Source organism: Mercenaria mercenaria, chromosome 6 (assembly GCF_021730395.1).
Source record: "Mercenaria mercenaria strain notata chromosome 6, MADL_Memer_1, whole genome shotgun sequence".
NCBI lineage: Eukaryota > Metazoa > Mollusca > Bivalvia > Venerida > Veneridae > Mercenaria > Mercenaria mercenaria.
Window position 1 is genome coordinate 15,592,443 of NC_069366.1, and position 17,871 is coordinate 15,610,313.

General features: G+C 34.9%; 1 protein-coding gene across 8 annotated transcripts in view; it reads left to right on the plus strand.

The window, feature by feature from the left end:
* The window catches only part of LOC123549572 (copine-3-like), a 68,584-nt gene that overhangs the window by 16,616 nt on the left and 34,097 nt on the right, over window positions 1-17,871 (plus strand). For all 8 annotated transcript variants that reach the window (XM_053545202.1, XM_053545201.1, XM_053545204.1 and 5 more), the window contains 5 exons: window positions 10,017-10,091; window positions 12,886-12,960; window positions 13,545-13,628; window positions 14,324-14,413; window positions 16,454-16,549. In XM_053545202.1, the coding sequence (XP_053401177.1) occupies window positions 10,017-10,091; window positions 12,886-12,960; window positions 13,545-13,628; window positions 14,324-14,413; window positions 16,454-16,549 (420 nt within the window). The remainder of the gene's footprint in view (window positions 1-10,016; window positions 10,092-12,885; window positions 12,961-13,544; window positions 13,629-14,323; window positions 14,414-16,453; window positions 16,550-17,871) is intronic.

Genomic DNA, 17,871 nt, shown 5'->3' on the forward strand with positions numbered 1-17,871 from the left:
TCCCTTCTCTTAACTTTCTAAATTCTTTGTCAACAGTCTCCATTTTTGCTTTATAGTTTTTGATAGCTATAAATAATTCACAGTTCTGTCCATTTTTCTGTTTTGTGTCAATATTTGTTTTCATTAGTTTAAGATCATCAGCAATGAAGTGACTTATGGATGTGGCTGTTTTCAAAGTTTTCTCGTTGTTTTTATCAATATTTTCAATTCCTTTTTCCATTTCTGCCTCAAGGTGGTCAAAGAACTTGTTTATTTCTTCACGCTGCTTTTTCAGCTCTGCTTTTGCCTTCCTTTTCGTTTCATCTGTTTCAGTTATCTTTGAACTGAGTATTTTCCTTTTTTCATTAACTGCTTCTAGTGCATTGTCTAGCTTGGATATAAATTTCTTGAATTCTTCACTTTGTTGTAGATCCTTTACAATGTAAGGTATATGGTCAACATTTTCACACTGACGATGATTGACAGTGATGCAAGCATGGCAACCAAGCTTGTCACATGACTTACAGAAATATTCTATAATCTTTGTTGGGTGAAGGCCACACTTTTCTTGGCAAACATCCCTGACACCAGCTTTTGTTGTATCTACAGGCATTTTATCCTTATCTTGAAGCACATGATATCTGAAGGCTTTATACCTTGTGTGGTTGTTGTAACATTGTCCACACAGATACTCGGAACAGTCCACACAAAAACCTTCAGCTTCAATTTGTTTACCACCATTCACACAAAGTTCACAGTAAATATCATTCAGTTCATCAGAGACTGCAATCACTGATCTGCTATTATCTTTAATTGTTGCCATTTTTAGTGTTTTTTTCCAGTTGTGTTCAAGAAGATGTCCTGAAATCTGAGTTGTAGGTCATATAAATTCTCCCAGCATGCAATATCCTGTCCCAAGTTTTATCAGTGATGAACACAAAATTTACAGATAACAAAGATGATAAGTCCAATGACTTATTTCTTCTTGATAACTTTAAATTTTAAACTTAGTATTTATCATTGTTTTCTCACCAACAATTCTTAATTCTGTTTAGTTTTCAATTTTACTTCCTTATGAATGCTTTATGGGTCTGTGTATGTCATTGAAATACCTTGTCTGAAAAAATACCCCTTTAATATATTGATTTTTAGAGGTATGGTATTTGTAGTGGGTTTAAACAAGTTAATAAAATATATCACCTATTATTGTGCCAGTCCCAGTTAAATGTAAGAACATACAGTTTTAAGCTCCACTATTCAGAGAATAGTGGTGCTATTCTACTCGTCCTGGCGTCTGCATTGGCATGTCACTTTCTTGGTTAAAGTTTTTTGGAAACCTTTGTTTTTCTGTCATATCTTTGTAACTATTGCTTATATCTTACTGTAACTTAACATAAACATTTACAAACATACAAACAAAATATGTGCAGGGGCTTGGCCCATTATACCCAAGGTCAAGGTCACCAAGGTGTTATACTTGCGTTATTTTTAAGGTTAAAGCTTTCCGGCAACATTTGTTTTTCTGTCATATCTTTGTTACTATTGCTTATATCTTACTGTTACTTCACACACACATTGTCCAGCATACAAACAAAGTATATGCAGGGGATGGACCCATTATACCCAAGGTCAAGGTCACCAAGGTGTTATACTTTGGTTATTTTTAAGGTTAAAGTTTTTCGGCAACATTTGTTTTTCTGCCATATCTTTGATACTATTGCTTATGTCTTACTGTAACTTCACATAAACATTGTCAAACATAAAAAAGTATGTGCGGGGGCTGGGCCCATTATACCCAAGGCCAAGGTCACCAAGGTGTTATACTTGAGTTACTTTTAAGGTGTTAAAGTTTTCCGGCAACATTTGTTTTTCTGTCATATCTTTGTTACTGTCAGGATACGAGTTATATGACCCATGGAAGTGCCTATGCCTATAGTATCTTGAATAATGTTTTGGGTCCAATCGCTAAGGTGACTATGTCTTAGACTAGCTGACAAACGATGTAGAATGTCCTTTGTTAAAACGTAAAGCTGGTGAGACCAAATATCTCATATATAGAATTTTCCTCTGTCTACCTTGGCTAAATGATTTGTGTACCAATGATTCGTAAATGATTTCTTATTATGAGCTAGACAATTTCAGGGATCAGGAAAATCACTAAATGTTTCATACTAACAATCTCCAATTAAAAATGATTAGCTCAAACTCCTATAGGCTGGAGACTCTATACTTGACTGGTCTTTTTGTCGAAGTTCCAGTCAGACAATGTCTTTGAATCAACAACATACGAGTCCTATTGCATAGATGCTCGGCCTCTGTCCTCTCAACTCTATATGATTGCCCTGACTCCTGGATGCACAGCGCCTATATGCTATCATATGTAGCATTCTACTACCATGTAGGTATACCCCCGATGCCTTGGCTGTACTTCGCCAGTAATGCTGAACCGTCTATAAACTGGAACTCTCTTAATATCTCAGTAGATTACCAAACTCTGGGTCTCTGTCTCAGCTTCCCGATGCTCAGCCTATATATGATATCGTATATAGCATTCAACTACCCTTCAGGTAAAACTTCTATGCGCTGGCCCTATAGCTCGAAACCTGGTTGAAATTCTGCAACTCTTCTTTAGTCTACGAACTTCCAAAGTCTTCTTTTTAATAATTTATCCGCCCTGACAGGGTAACTGCAACAGTCTCCTTATCAAGGTACTGGTATAAATTATTAGTTGAATCCTCGGTGTGTCTTCTTCTACCGCTGGATACCGAATGCCTTCTCCGTCATCCATCTACCTATTTATACCCCAGCAGACGTGCTATTTTAGAACTTGTTTCTGATTGGTCCAAATTTAAACATAACGTTTTACAACAAGTACTTGCTCTATCAAATACCTGGTTCCCTTTAACTTTTGTGTATGACATAATGTGTGATGCTGGGACCCAGCTATCCATATAATGAATCCAAATCTGCCACAAATGACCAAAATTCTATTATTTACAACAATTCAACAATAATTATAGCAGTGATAGCATAGAAAGGGAGTCAAGCACTATCTGTGCTTAATGTTTTACGTAAATATATCAAACATACAAATCATTCTGACAGTTACTACTGCTTATATCTTACTGTAACTTCACATAAACATTGTCCAGCACACAAACCAAGTATGTGCAGCGGCTGGGCCCATTATACCCAAGGTCAAGGTCACCAAGGTGATATACTTTGGTTATTGTGCCCCCACCATATGAGTGGTGGTGGGGGCATAATTATAGATTTGGTCTTGTCCATGCGTTCGTCCGAAGTTCGTGACGCGCCTAGCTCAAAAAGTATTTGATATTATACAATTATCGACTTTTTCATAGGTTGATATCAGGATTTATCAACCCGAAAAGAGTTATATTCGGCTCGGTGAATATAACTTTTTGAGGATTGATCAATCTTGATATCAACCTATGAAAAAGTCAATAATTGTTTTATTACATGAATAAATGTAAAGTCAGTCTTGTTATTACAATTGTAACTTTAATAAAGAAATAAGGAACAAATTTAGACCAAATCAGGTTGATATTGGTTTTCCAAGCACCTACTTCGATCTATTGTTATTTTCGTACTATTTATAACCCAAGATAAGTTGATATGATATGTACTCATTACTTTTCGAACCGTTTTCAGCCAATCAGAGAAACAATAGAATACAATCATGTAATAAAAATTGACGAAACCTTGCATGAGTCTTAATCATGATATGAACTTGCACACCTTCTATTTTTCGTCTGGCTCCTATTTCCAGAGTTATGGCCCCTGAAATAGTCAAAAATGCACATTTTCACCTTGTGACATGCCTAGCTCAAAAAGTATTTGATATAGATTCATGAAACCTTGCATGAGTCATAATCATGATATGAACTTGCGCACCTCCTATTTTTCATCTGGGTCCGCCCTCTATTTCTAGAGTTATGGCCCCTGAAAGAGTCAAAAATGCACATTTTCACCTTGTGACGCACCTAGCTCAAAAAGTATTTAATATGAATTTATTAAACCTAAATGACAATGCACCAGTCTTTATCATGATATGAACCTGTGCACCTCCTATTTTCATCTTGGTCCGCCCCATATTTCCAGAGTTATTGCCCCTGAAATAGTACAAAATGCACATTTTCACCTTGTGACGCGCCTAACTCAAAAAGTATTACATATAAATTGATTAAACCTTGCATGAGTCTTTATCATGATATGAACTTGCTCACCTCTTATTTTTTTGTCCGCCTCCGCCCCCTATTTTCAGAGTTATGGCCTCTGAAACAGTCAAAAATGCACATTTTCACCTTGTGATGCACCTAGCTCAAAAAGTATATGATATAAATGGATGAAAACTTGCATAAGTCTTTATCATGATATAAACTTGCACACCTCTTATTTTTTGACTGGCTCCACCCCCTACTTTTAAAGTTATGGCCCCTGAAATAGTAAAAATATTCACATTTCCACCTTAGATTATTACAGAGTTATGGCACTTGAAATAGCCAAAATAGTGGATTTTTTGTTTGTGATGCTTATAGCTCAAAAAGTATATGGCCTAGAATAATAAATCCTTTTCATAAAATGTTTGTTGAGGCTATACCCCCTTAAGACTGCAAACATTTGAATTATTGCCCATTATTTGTGACAAATGTACCTGTGGGGAGCACACCCTATGTCCTACAGACACATTCTAGTTTTTAAGGTTAAAGTTTTTCGGCAACTTTTGTTTTTCTGTCATATCTTTGTTACTATTGCTCATATCTTACTGTAACTTCACATAAACGTTTTCCAACATACAAACAAAGTTTATGCAGGGGCTGGGCCCATTATTCATAATTTTAACATGTCCAAAACATTGCGGAATGATACTTATTTCACTTGGGTAATGATTACATTTTACTTGGACTTTTTCATAGACTCCCTGTGTAAAATCTCAAACTTTCAACTAAAATAAAGGTATTAAATCGATATAATATTTCAATGAAACTTCAAAGGTTTCATATATAGACTTATATAGGAAAGCTTTAAAAATATTTTCATCAGGTTCTGATTAAACGATTTTCAGTCATACCCCTTAATTTGTCAAACTCTTTGATCTATGCTACTTCTCCTATATCACTGGTTTGAATTCCACCAAACTTCATAGGAATTATATCTGCCAAGCTTAGTTGTGAATACGTTGGAACATAATGTTGCAGTTATTTTCTCTGGAGTTCTGGAGTTATGACTCTTAATTTGTGGCATTTTACAGTTCTTGCATGATAAGTGGTGGGAGACATACATGTACGTTTTTCTTGAACAAAAGTCACTAGTTAATATTAGCAGTGGTATTATTACTTGCTGTTGAGGCTGTACATAAAGATTGAATGCTATTCAAAATTCCCAAATATCAGTGCATCTGACTTTTATAACTTTGAAGTATTATATGCCACCTACTAATAATTAGATTTTTCTGATTAAGGCTTTTATCTATACATATTCTTTGTATATTCACAAAAACTTATATTATGCATCACATTTGTAGTCTATATAAAGCAAGAAATTTTTTAGGCAATTTTCATTTGTTTTAATAATACAGAATTCTATAAAACAGTAAACAAGCAAAGAAAGCCATGGCTTCAGCATTTTCAGAAATAGTTGCTTATAAAATTTGTATTTCTTCAAGGCTTAAGTTCTTTTTTTTAGTCTTTATTTTAGTCTTGAAATTTGGTACACATATTAATTATCATTTGGTATATAGAGTTGGTATAAAAAGAATCAAAATCCTATGTTACATTGACCAAGTGTTTGGATCATGGTCCTATTTGCACTCTCATCTGAGAACAAGGTGCAACCCAGTGTTTTTCACTGTTAAATATTTTATTTTGCTATTCTATTTGGTACACTTTTATTTCACCAAAGAGTTTTGTATATAGTCTGTTTTCAGTACTTGAGTAGGTGATTTTTGTAGCATATACATCCTTTAAAAGTATTTGAATTTTGTTGCAGTCCTCTGTCAGCTAATGGATATTCTCAGAACAAAGAACATATACCAAACCTTCACTATCTACTGTTACACAATCTGGTAATTTCAGGTCATTGTCCTTGCAGATAGCCTTGACCTTACCATCTAGTGTCATACTTGTAACAGTGTTTTGACTGCGACTTGCCAGATAGATTGTTTCATTGTTAGGACTTACTGCTATACTATCAGCTGAATCCTCCATGTTGATTTTTTTCAGAGTCTTTCCTTGTATGTCAGTTATGCTAACTTTTTCCTCATGTAACATAAAGAAACTTCCTCTGCTATAAGCCAGATCTGTGAAGAATGTACCAATAGCTATCTGATGACCTTTACTGAGGGAACTAGACTTTGACACTGACAGAAACTGGATTTTGTTTTGAAAGTTACATGATAATATTGTCACTGCAATTTGATCATTATTTACTTTAGTTATTCTATGAACAAAGCTACATTCCATTTTCATTTCATTTGTTACTTTCATATTCCTTACATCAATCACTTTTACTGATTTGTTGCTATCAAGTACAGCAAGGTAGTGGTTTTGTACCACTGCAACTCCAGTAATAAAAGTTCGTTGTTTGTCATTGTCAGTATCTATATCTGTCTCTGACACAAATTTTGCTGTCCTCAGTCTACATATTTCACTTGTGTTCTTTATCACTTCTTTTGTTTGAGAGGAAGGTATCAAGGCATATTTTTGTATTTTGCTCTTCTCATCTAACTTTTCAAATTCTTTATCAACAGTCTCCATTTTTGCTTTATAGTTTTTGATAGCTATGAATAATTCACAGTTCTGTCCATTCTTCTGCTTTGTGTCAATATTTGTTTTCATTTGTTTAAGATCATCAGCAATGGAGTTACATGCTGATGTGGTTGTTTTCAAAGTTTCATTGTTGTTTTTATCAATATTTTCAATTCTTCTTTCCATTTCTGCCTCTAGGTGATCAAATAACTTGTTTATTTCTTCATGCTGCTTTTTCAGCTCTGCATTTGCCTTCCTTTTCATTTCATCTGTTATATTTGAACTGAGTTTTTTCTTTCTTTCATCTTCTTGTCTAGCTTTGATATAAATTTCTTGAATTCTTCACTTTGTTGTAGATCCTTTACAATGTTAGGTATGTGGTCAACATTTTCACACTGACGATGATTGACAGTGATGCAGGCATGGCAACCGAGTTTGTCACATGACTTACAGAAATATTCTATAATCTTTGCCCGGTGAATGCCACACTTTTCTTGGCAAACATCTCTGGTACCAGCTTTTGTTGTATCTACAGGCATTTTATCCTTGTCTTGAAGCACATGATGTCTGAAGGCTTTAGACCTTGTGTGGTTCTTGTAACATTGTCCACACAGGTACTCGGAGCAGTCCACACAGAATCCTTCAGCTTCAATTTGTTTACCACCATTCACACAAGGTACACAGTAAATATCCTTTAATTCATCAGAGGCTGCTATCACAGATCTGCTATAATCTGTAGATGTTGCCGTTTTTAGTGTTTTTCCAGTTGTGGTCAAGAAGACGGCTGGTTTGTAGGTCAAAAAAATTTTATCATGTGATATCCTCTCCAAAGTTTTATCAGTGTTTAATTAACACAAAAGTTACAGATTACAAAGATACTTAGTCCAGTGATTTATTTCTTCTTCATAACGTTAAATTTCAAACTTAGTATTGTTGTTTTTAGCTCGACTATTCGAAGAATAAGTAGAGCTATCCTACTCACCACGGCGTCGGCGTCACACCCTGGTTAAGTTTTTCGTACCTGTCCACTTTTTGACAAAGTCTTTTGAGGTAAAGCTTTGAAACTTTCAACATTTGTTTACCATCACCATGTCTAGTTGTAGGCAAGAGTACATAACTCAGTCAAGCATTTTGACTGAATTATGGCCCCTTTTGACTTAGAAATCTTGGTTAAGTTTTTCGTACCAGTTCATATTTTGACAAAGTCTTTTGAGATAAAGCTTTGAAACTGTCAACACTTGTTTACCATCACCATGTCCAGTTATAGGCAAGAGTACGTAACTCCATCTAGGATTTTGGCTGAATTATGGCCCCTTTTTGACTTAGAAATCTTGGTTAGTTTTTCGTACCAGTCCACATTTTGACAAAGTCTTTTGAGATAAAGCTTTGAAACTTTCAACACTTGTTTACCATCACCATGTCCAGTTGTAGGCAAGAGTACATAATCTGTCAAGCATTTTGACTGAATTATGGCCCCTTTTGACCTAGAAATCTTGGCTAAGTTTTTCGTACCAGTTCATATTTTGACAAAGTCTTTTGAGATAAAGCTTTGAAACTTTCAACACTTGTTTACCATCACCATGTCCAGTTATAGGCAAGAGTACGTAACTCCATCTAGGATTTTGGCTGAATTATGGCCCCTTTTTGACTCAAAAATCTTGGTTAAGTTTTTCGTACCAGTCCACATTTTGACAAAGTCTTTTGAGATAAAGCTTTGAAACTTTCAACACTTGTTAACCATTACCATGTTAATTTATAGGCAAGAGTATATAACTCCATCAAGGATTTTGGCTGAATTATGGCCCCTTTTGACTTAGAAATCTTGGTTAAAATTTTTGTACCAATTCATAGTTTGTGTAAAGTGTTTGACATATGTCTTTGAAACTTTTATAACTTGTTCATTATAATAGTCTCTATCAGTAGACAAGAGTACATAACTCTGTCATCAATTTTGGCTGAATTATGGCTCTTTTTGGATTTGTAAATTGGTTCTGTTTTCGTACATGTCCACGTTTTGTCAAAATTAATTGACATATGGCTTTTAAACTTTAAACACTTGTTTATCATCATGATTTCCATCTGTAGGCAAGAGTACATAACTCTGACAACTATTTTGACTGAATTATGGCCCTTTTTGAACTTTGAAATTTGTTCAGGTTTTCTTACAAGTCTGCGTTTTGTCAAAACTATTTGAACTGTGGCTTTGAAACTTTTAACACTAGTTTATCAACATGATTTCCATATGTAGGCGAGAGTACATAACTCTGTCAACTTTTTTGACTGGATTATGGCCCTTTTTGGACTTAGAAATTGGTTAAATTTTTCATACAAGTCCATATTTTGCCTAACATATAACATAACATATTTGCCATCATGGTCACACATTGCCATTTAGTGCAAGACTAATCAAAATTTACAAGTACAGGAACAGTTTTGTGTTTAATCCGTTATTTCTTTTTTCTGAAAATCTATGGTAATTTTTTTACCCCATTCTTCAATCAATTTTTCGAATAGTCGAGCGCGCTGTCATCCGACAGCTCTTGTTTTCTTCTTTCTGTTTTGGTTTTCAGTTTTACTCCCTTGTGAACACTTAATGGGTCTGCGCATGCCATTGAAATACCTTGTCTAACAAAAATACCCCTTTGTATCGATTTTTAAGGTATGATATTTGTAGTAGGTTTAAAGGAGGAAAGGAAATATACAACCTGTATCTCACCAGTGCAAATAAATGTAAATGTCCAAACATAATATTTATAGTCTTTTAATATTTGATGTTTTTGTATTTGTTCAATTGAATTTGTCTTCCTAACTCTTTGAAGAGTATTTATGAATAATGTATAATGTTCTACTAAACAATTTGCAAGTTATGCTGACACAAATTTAGATGGCAGTCACAATTGAAATTCAATGTTTGAGCCTCAGGTCCATCTCTTTCATACCCTGTTAAAGATACTTTTTGAACTTGAGTTGAAGAAAATTCAGCAAATCAAGATGACTTAATTGTACCAGTCTAAGGTCAAGGTCATCACCTAAGGTCAAGCATTTGAGTGTGCTTCATTTTAATATACCTCAGTATTATGCAATTAACTTACATTTCATTATGCTGGTACTACAATGTATTGTATATCTGCTAATGAAATCACTTTAGTTATCCACAAATGTGTATGTTTTCTCAGTAAATACCCACCCTGATCTATTGTAATCAGGTTCTTGCTATTGTCAAGATACCTATTTTAACATAAACAACATTGCTTTATCTTGTTGTTACAGATTGTTGTAGCCAGCCCTTTTCAAAAGCAGCTAGTCTTGAAGAATGGTAAACCTGCAGGGGAAGGCAAAATTCTAGTAAGTACACTGGCTTTATTACACTGGCTTTATCAGTATTGTCAAGTCCCAGTCATTGAGTGCAGGTCTGTTCATTGTAACTTTTTATCATGATTTTTTTTCTCACATTGACTTTTTTGAAGAAATTACTGGAATTTCACACATATTTGATGACATCATTTTTCTTTGTTAAAAAAGGTCTAAAACCATATTACTAAGGTCTAAAACCATTGCTTTTTTGCAAAATTGAAATCCGTTTCTGATTCTTTTAATGTTACAAACCTTGATTTAATGTGTGTATATAAAGTGAACTAGCTCTTATTATGTTGGACAGGATTGATTCTGCCTTTGCAACCAGTGTAGATCATAATCAGCCTGCACATCCATGCAGTTTGATCATGATCTACACTGTTTGCCATTCCAACAGTATCTTTTGGGTATGCACCTCTTTAAGCAGTTGATGATACAGTCCAAACTGAAAGACAGATAAGTTCATTATTAGTCCCCTACAGGTTGAAAACCAGTTTCGGGGACTATAGGAATGAGCTTTTCCATCCGTCCGTCATTCCCTCCTGTCCGTCCGCAATTTCGTGTCCGGTCCATAACTCTGTCATCCATGAAGGAATTTTAATATTACTTGGTGCAAATGTTCCCCATAATTAGACGACATGTCATGTGCAAAACCACGAGTCCTAGCTTAAAGGTCAAGGTCACAACTGGAGGTCAAATGTCAACAGGGCTTTTTTCCTGTCCGGTCCATAACTTTGCCATCCATGAAGGGATTTTAATATTACTTAGCACAAATGTTCCCTATGATGAGACGACATGTCATGCCAAAAATTTGGACTCCTAGCTCAAAGGTCAAGGGCACAGTTGGAGGTCAAAAGTCAATAGGGTGTTTTTTCCTATCCGGTCCAGAAATCTGTCATCCATCAAGGAATTTTAATACTAATTGGCACAAATGTACCTCATAATGTGTCATGCACACCTTTCAGACCCCTAGCTCAAAGGTCAAGGTCACACTTGGCAGTCAGTGTTAACATAGCATGAACAGGGTCTGTTTCGTGTCCGGTCCATAACTCCGTCATTCATTAAGTGATTTTAATATAACTTGGCACAAATGTTCCCCATGATAAGACGATGTGTCTTGCATAAATCCCGGACCCCTGGTTGGAGGTCAAAGGTCAACAGGGCTTTTTTCCTGTCTGGTCCAAAACTCATTCATAAGGGGATTTTAATTTTGCTTGGCACAAATGTTCCCCATGATGAGATGACGTGTCGTGCCTAAAATCTGGACCCCTAGCTCAAACGTCAAGGTCACAGCTGGAAGTGAAAGGTCAATAGGTATTTTTTCCTGTCCAGTCCAGAAATCTGTCATGCATCAAGGGATTTTAATATAACTTGGCATGGATGTTTCCCCTGATGAGATGACGTGTCATGTGCAACACCCAGAACCCTAGTTTAAAGGTCAAGGTCACACTTTTAGATCAAAGGTCAGTGGAACTTTTTCTGTCCGGACTATAACTTTGTCATGCAAAGTGGGATTTAAATATCAGTTTGCACAAATATTCCCCTGGATGAGACAATGTGTCGTGCGCAACACCCAGGCCCTAGGTCTAAGGTCAAAGTCACACTTAGAGGCCAAAGATCAGATACAAAAAATGCCTTTGCCTGGTGCATTTCTTTTTCATGCATGGAAGGATTTTGATATAACTTGGCACAAATGTTCACCACCATGAGACTGATTGTCATGCGTAAGAACCAGGTCCCTAGATCTAAGGTCAAGGTCATACGTAGAGGTCAAAGGTTAAATTTAAGAATGACTTTGTCTGGAGCATTTCTTCATCATGCAAGGAGGGATTTTGATGTAACTTGGCACAAATGTTCACCACCATGAGACACCCTTGTTTCTAGAACTATGTCCCTTTGTTTTTACTATAAATAGATTATATTGTTACTTCTTTATTACTGGCTGTAGGCAAAAATCAAGACCACTTTTCTGTGGTACAACCTGGTAAAGAGTGTTGTGTGGACTTACCGTTTAATTTTTTAAGGATTAATTTTTCCTTTGTTGTTGATATAAATAACTAATATGATTACTTTTTGATACTTGGCCAAAAAAATTCACATGAAAATAACTGTAGGTTTTTATATATGCAAATTTTAATCCAAGTGTTTTGTTAAAACATATTGTGTATATAGTACAACATTGTTATATATCATTGACAGATATCAGTTCATTATGTTGTACTGCAGTAGAGAAAATAAGGTGCCTTCCAGTTGGGGACTTTGTATTGCATGGCAATACTTCATTCACTTGTTGAAATTTAGCAGGGTGAGGGTTAAAATCCAAGCTGTATTTCCTTCAGTTTCAGATTCTGATTTTCACTTGTTGATACTGCCATTATAACAACCTGACTAATAAATATTCAGCTGATTTGAGACTGAGGTTATAAAACAGAATTTGGAGACCATTCTCATAATGCAAGCTTGTGATTGGTCAGTTTAAAAATCCACCTATCAGAATCTGGGGTTTTAATACTGGTTTCAGTTTGATAACCTTGAGCATTGTTTACCAACATTGACAGGTCTGCTAGGAACTTCAGAATCAAATCAATTATTTTTAACATTCATTTGTATGAGACATGTTTGTGTGTAGAGATGCACTAATAAAGTGATGGACGTCTGACTTAGAAATTGCAGGCCAGACTCTGAAGGACTCTGCTGCCGAAGTAGAGGTTGCAAGCAAATGGTAAGGTAAATTGTAAGTATTTTCACTAAAATGTATAAACATATTCAAATTAAACCATTTCAGATCAGGTCAGAGGAGGTAAATGAGGGAGGAGAAGTTGCTGTTTGTACATTTAAAGCTAGAAAACTGGAAAATAAGGTATGTATCATATTAATCTGTCAGTCACCATGAATTAATATGAGCCTCACCATGAGTAAATCAACATAGTGCATTTGCAACTAGCATAGACCCAGACCAGCCTGCACATATGCGCAGTCTTGTCAGGATCTATGCTGTTGGCTAACAGCTTCTATAATTGCAATACGGTTTAAAAGCGAACAGCATGGATCCTGACCTGACTGCGGGGATGCGCAGACTGGTCTGGATCCATGCTGGTCGCAAATGCACTATGTTGGTTTACTCATGGTGCGGCTCATATATAATGGTGGTCAGTTAAACAGTGTTTCTTGATTTAATACTAGTACTGTTACTTGGTTTCCACAATGTAATTAAAAGTTTGTCACTTTGAACTAGTTATAAGAGGTAAAATTAACCTCACCTTGAACCAGATTTAAAATATCATCTCTGATTCTCAATAATATTCAAAAAGGCTCTGTAAAAGCTGAAACATTGGTCTAATAAAATTGTTGAACTAAACCTGCTCTGATTGTGTGGTTACATTACACTTCGGTGTCTTATGATATCATTCAAGAAGCATAATAATATCACAAAATTATTTCCAGGATTTCCTTGGTAAATCAGATCCTTACTTAGAGATATTGCGAGGCAATCCAGACGGAAGTTGGCAGGTGGTTCACAGAACAGAGGTAATTTTTCTATTATTATGTTTTTGAATAGCATTGATTTGAAAACTTTTGACAGTTCTTTGTATTGAAAAAGAGAAAAAGTAAACAGGTAAGTAAACTCACCATACTGTCAAGTTAGCAAAGACAGCAAAATTCTCTCCAGAAAAATGGAAAGTGAAAGTTGTTTTAAATAATATTATCATAAATACATTTGTATATTTTCTTTAGAAAATTGAAATTCTTGGTTATTTTGCTGGTCTCTTTCTGCCTATGTCATGGGTCACAATGTAATCTGCAGCATAAATAACCCAACATTCAGCAACTACCTGGTATTAAAGGTATGGTACTATAGGCACATGATTTGCTTGGTCACTGATTCCATTTGTTTACTATTGTTGATGGCGGCGGTTAATCGCACAACAAAGCAAATGTAACACAATTTGAAATAATAGAGGTAAATTACGAAAAAATTCATAAGAGCACAGAAAAAAGTTATGTCCTTTTGGGAAAAGATACATGTGCTGCCAGTAAAATAAGTCAGTCATCCAAATTGGTCTAGACACTGAAATATGTACCATAGAATCTTAGGTATCAGTCCCGAGGTTCAAGAGTTTTTGACTTCGATCTTGAACACTGAAAGCTGTCTTGTTCAGAGTTTAGACTCAGAAATTTCAACTGTACATGTATATGATTGTATTTTATACATTGCATTTCAGGTAGTGAAAAATAATCTCAACCCACACTGGCGTCCATTCACAATACCAGTCCATACACTGTGTGGAGGAGATAAATCAAAACCAGTCAAGGTATTCAATAATTTTTCACCATAATTCTTATATGTTTGATATACTTTTAGGGAATGCAATTCTTGCCCTGCATTTTGTTCAGTAGAAATGGTTTAAACTTTCAAAGAATATTGCCCATTATGATGTCTAGATTTACAAAATAAAGAATGTTTTGACTACGACATTATTTAGTGAGTTACAGCCTTTTTTTCATTGAATGTCATATAATATATACTGCTGCACTTTGTCTAAATGAATTCTTGCTGAAAGTATGAACATGTACATAGATATTTAATTGTCTAATAGGGACAGTTATAAAATATCCAGTAAAAATCTGTAATTACTGATGCCCAGCTTATTGCAGTTGGCAAAATTATTAAAATCTTTGGTATGGGAGACAACTCAAGTTATTTCAGACAGTAAACTGTAGCAGTTACTGCTACCTTAAGTGTTTTAGCAGAACAGGTTTTAACAGGATTTCTTCTAATGCTGTAAGGCAGCTGACTGTTTAACCTTGAGTAAGCCCTTGATGTAAGGTTAACCTACTCAGGGAATCAAGATAGGAAACATCGGAGAAACTGCTGTCCAGGAAAGTGTGCATTTATTATCATAATAGCCCTGATAAAAAAGATCGAAATAAGAAAAGAGAAAACAGTATCACTTCATCATCGTTAATTATGTTCCCATGTTTCATGTTAAGTTCTGTCTTGTAAAAAAATCTTATACAAAATTTTGTCAGGATTTCTTCAAATGTAAGGAGCTGTTCTTGAAATAGAAACTACATGATATTTTTCTTATATTAGTAAGATAACTTGGAGTACATTTTAGAATTTTGGTATATTTTTAGATACAATAATTTCGTCAGAAAGGTTGTGTTATTTCATTTTACATGTTTTTTTTTCTTCCTTATCCAATGCACTTAAATATATTGAATGTATAAACAATCGGATTAAAGTAAAAGGTGAGAACATGGTATCAAATTGATAATAATTCAATTGTTATGCAATACCTTGAGAATTTTTTTCATTTTGCCTGATATCTGAGTATTATTTTAGTTACAAGTCTGTATCTACATTCATCTTTCTGTGCAAGGAAATTCATTTTTTTATATTGATGTAATATGTTTTCATATAGATATATTTTGGTAACTTTTTAAAAATTGGCTGATGTTTGTAGTTTGGTAATGTTTGGCTTAGCTATAGAGCTAGCTTTTACAGTGTCTGATATAGGTGTGACAGGTCCCAGGTTTAAATCTTGGTCAGGGCTGAAATATTGTTAGTCTGTTACATTGGTGCCCAACATATATAACCTATCAGTAGGTATGAATTGACACTTTAGAACATCCCAAAGAGGTTGGAGCTCTGGATTTTTAATCTTCCACCACAAGTGGTGGGGATTATAGGAATGGTCTCTGTCCATCCGTAACACTTTGTGTCAGCTCTGTATCCCCAAAACCCTTGAAGGATTTTCATGAAACTTGGGTTAAATGATCACTTCATCAAGACAATATGCAGAACTCTTGTGTCGGCTCAAAGGTTTTCGCCTTCCATTTTATGTCCCTTCTGTATTTCCTGAACCCCTTGAAGGATTTTCTTAAAACTTGGGTCAGATGATCACCTCATCAAGACATTGTGCAAAACTCATGAGTTGGCCATGTTGGCTCAAGGTCAAGGTCACAACTCAGGATCAAAGGTTTAAGTCTTTCATTTTGTGTCCGTTCTGTATCTTTTAAACCCCTTGAAGGATTTTCAAATTCATTGATGTTGTCACACATGGACTATAAAATATACTTAACAAAGTCAATGCTTCCACCTAGTACCATCAACCAATTCACTATCCGTAACAGCAGCCAGGGAGATTTATCTGTCTTTCAGACTGACTTGTGAGAACGAATTCTAAAATGAAGAGATGTATGTAGTTAGGTTAAATATAATTGTAATAAGCTTTGCCCAGAGTAATAGTGGTCCCAGGGATGAGTCCTGGTCAAGGCCGAAATATTTTCAGCCTGTTACATTTAGAGTGAACTTTTATATATTTTACTCTTCTTATTTAATGTTTCAGTTTGATGTATATGATTGGGACAGTGATGGATCACATGACATGATTGGAGGGTTCACAGTTTCTGTAAAAGATTTAGAGGCTTCCATTGGCAAAGAGGTAGGTGCAGTCCAGGTTTAAAGCTAGTTTAATAATTTCTGGGCAAAAACTAAACTCCTAGCAGCAATTATCTCTCCTAGCTTGCTGTCACAAATGGGTTTTGATGGCAAGGGTAAAATCATTGGAAAACACCAGTCCAGTGGCAAGAACATGAAAACTACATGAATATTGAAAAGAAATTCAAATATTACTTTCATATTTTGCCTTATTTTTTTTGTTTTATCACCCACAACAGCCATAAATCTTTGAATTATATTCATTTACTAAAAGCTAATATCAGATGATGGAAAAAATGATCTTGATAAAAATGTTTGTGATGGTAGAGGTATCCTTACTGTAAGGGGGGACCACTGTGTAGGAGATATAGCTATAACTTGTAGCAAAATAGATACAGTCTAGATCACATGACCTGACTGAAGGGTTCTCCGTTTTTGGATTAATGACAGTCACTGTGACTTGCATTCTAACAACTGTTATCAATTGAAAGAAACATAATAAATAAAGAGAATTATCATTTTCAAGTACCTGCAGATTTATTTAGATATTTGATTGGTTTGGCCAGGTAGTCAAATTGGTGCAAATGATCTTTTTATGATTTTGCTATATTATCAGAAACTTTATTTGAATCAATTGTAACTGCCAATCTGTCATACTGCTTTGATCAGGAATCTTTGAAATTGGTTTGGCAATCAATTTTAAAATAAGTGCAAACATGGTACTTGAAACTTATCAATATTACATAGTGCTAACTACTAGTAACCAAACTGTTGACAGCGGGAACTGTTGAAAACAGGGTGGAATGTTTTTTATGTTGTCATGACTGATATCATGTTGACCGGTGAGTATAGGTAGTGTACACTGACATGTCCTCTGACTGACTTGGTGATAATTGATTAAATGTTGTATGGAAATAAAAGATAAAGGGGTGCTATTCGACTCACCCTCGCATTGGAGTCAGCATGAGCTTTCTTGGTTAAAGTTTTTTTGCAACATTTGTTTTTCTTTGTTACTATTGCTTAATATATCTTACTGTAACTTCACATAGACATTGTCAAGCATACAAACAATGTATATGCAGGAGCTGGGTCAATAATACCGAAGGTCAAGGTCACCAAATTGTTAAACTTTGAATTAATTTCACGTTAATTTTTTTTGAAAGCTTCGTTTATAGACATAATCTTTAGTACTTTAAAAGATAATGAATTGAAATTAAAGATATTTCTATATAATCATCATCTGCATTGTGTGGTTTCGATCCGAGTAACTCCAATTGTATTTTGAGCAGAATTATGTCCCTTTCATACCTAGTTTTTTAGTTTTAG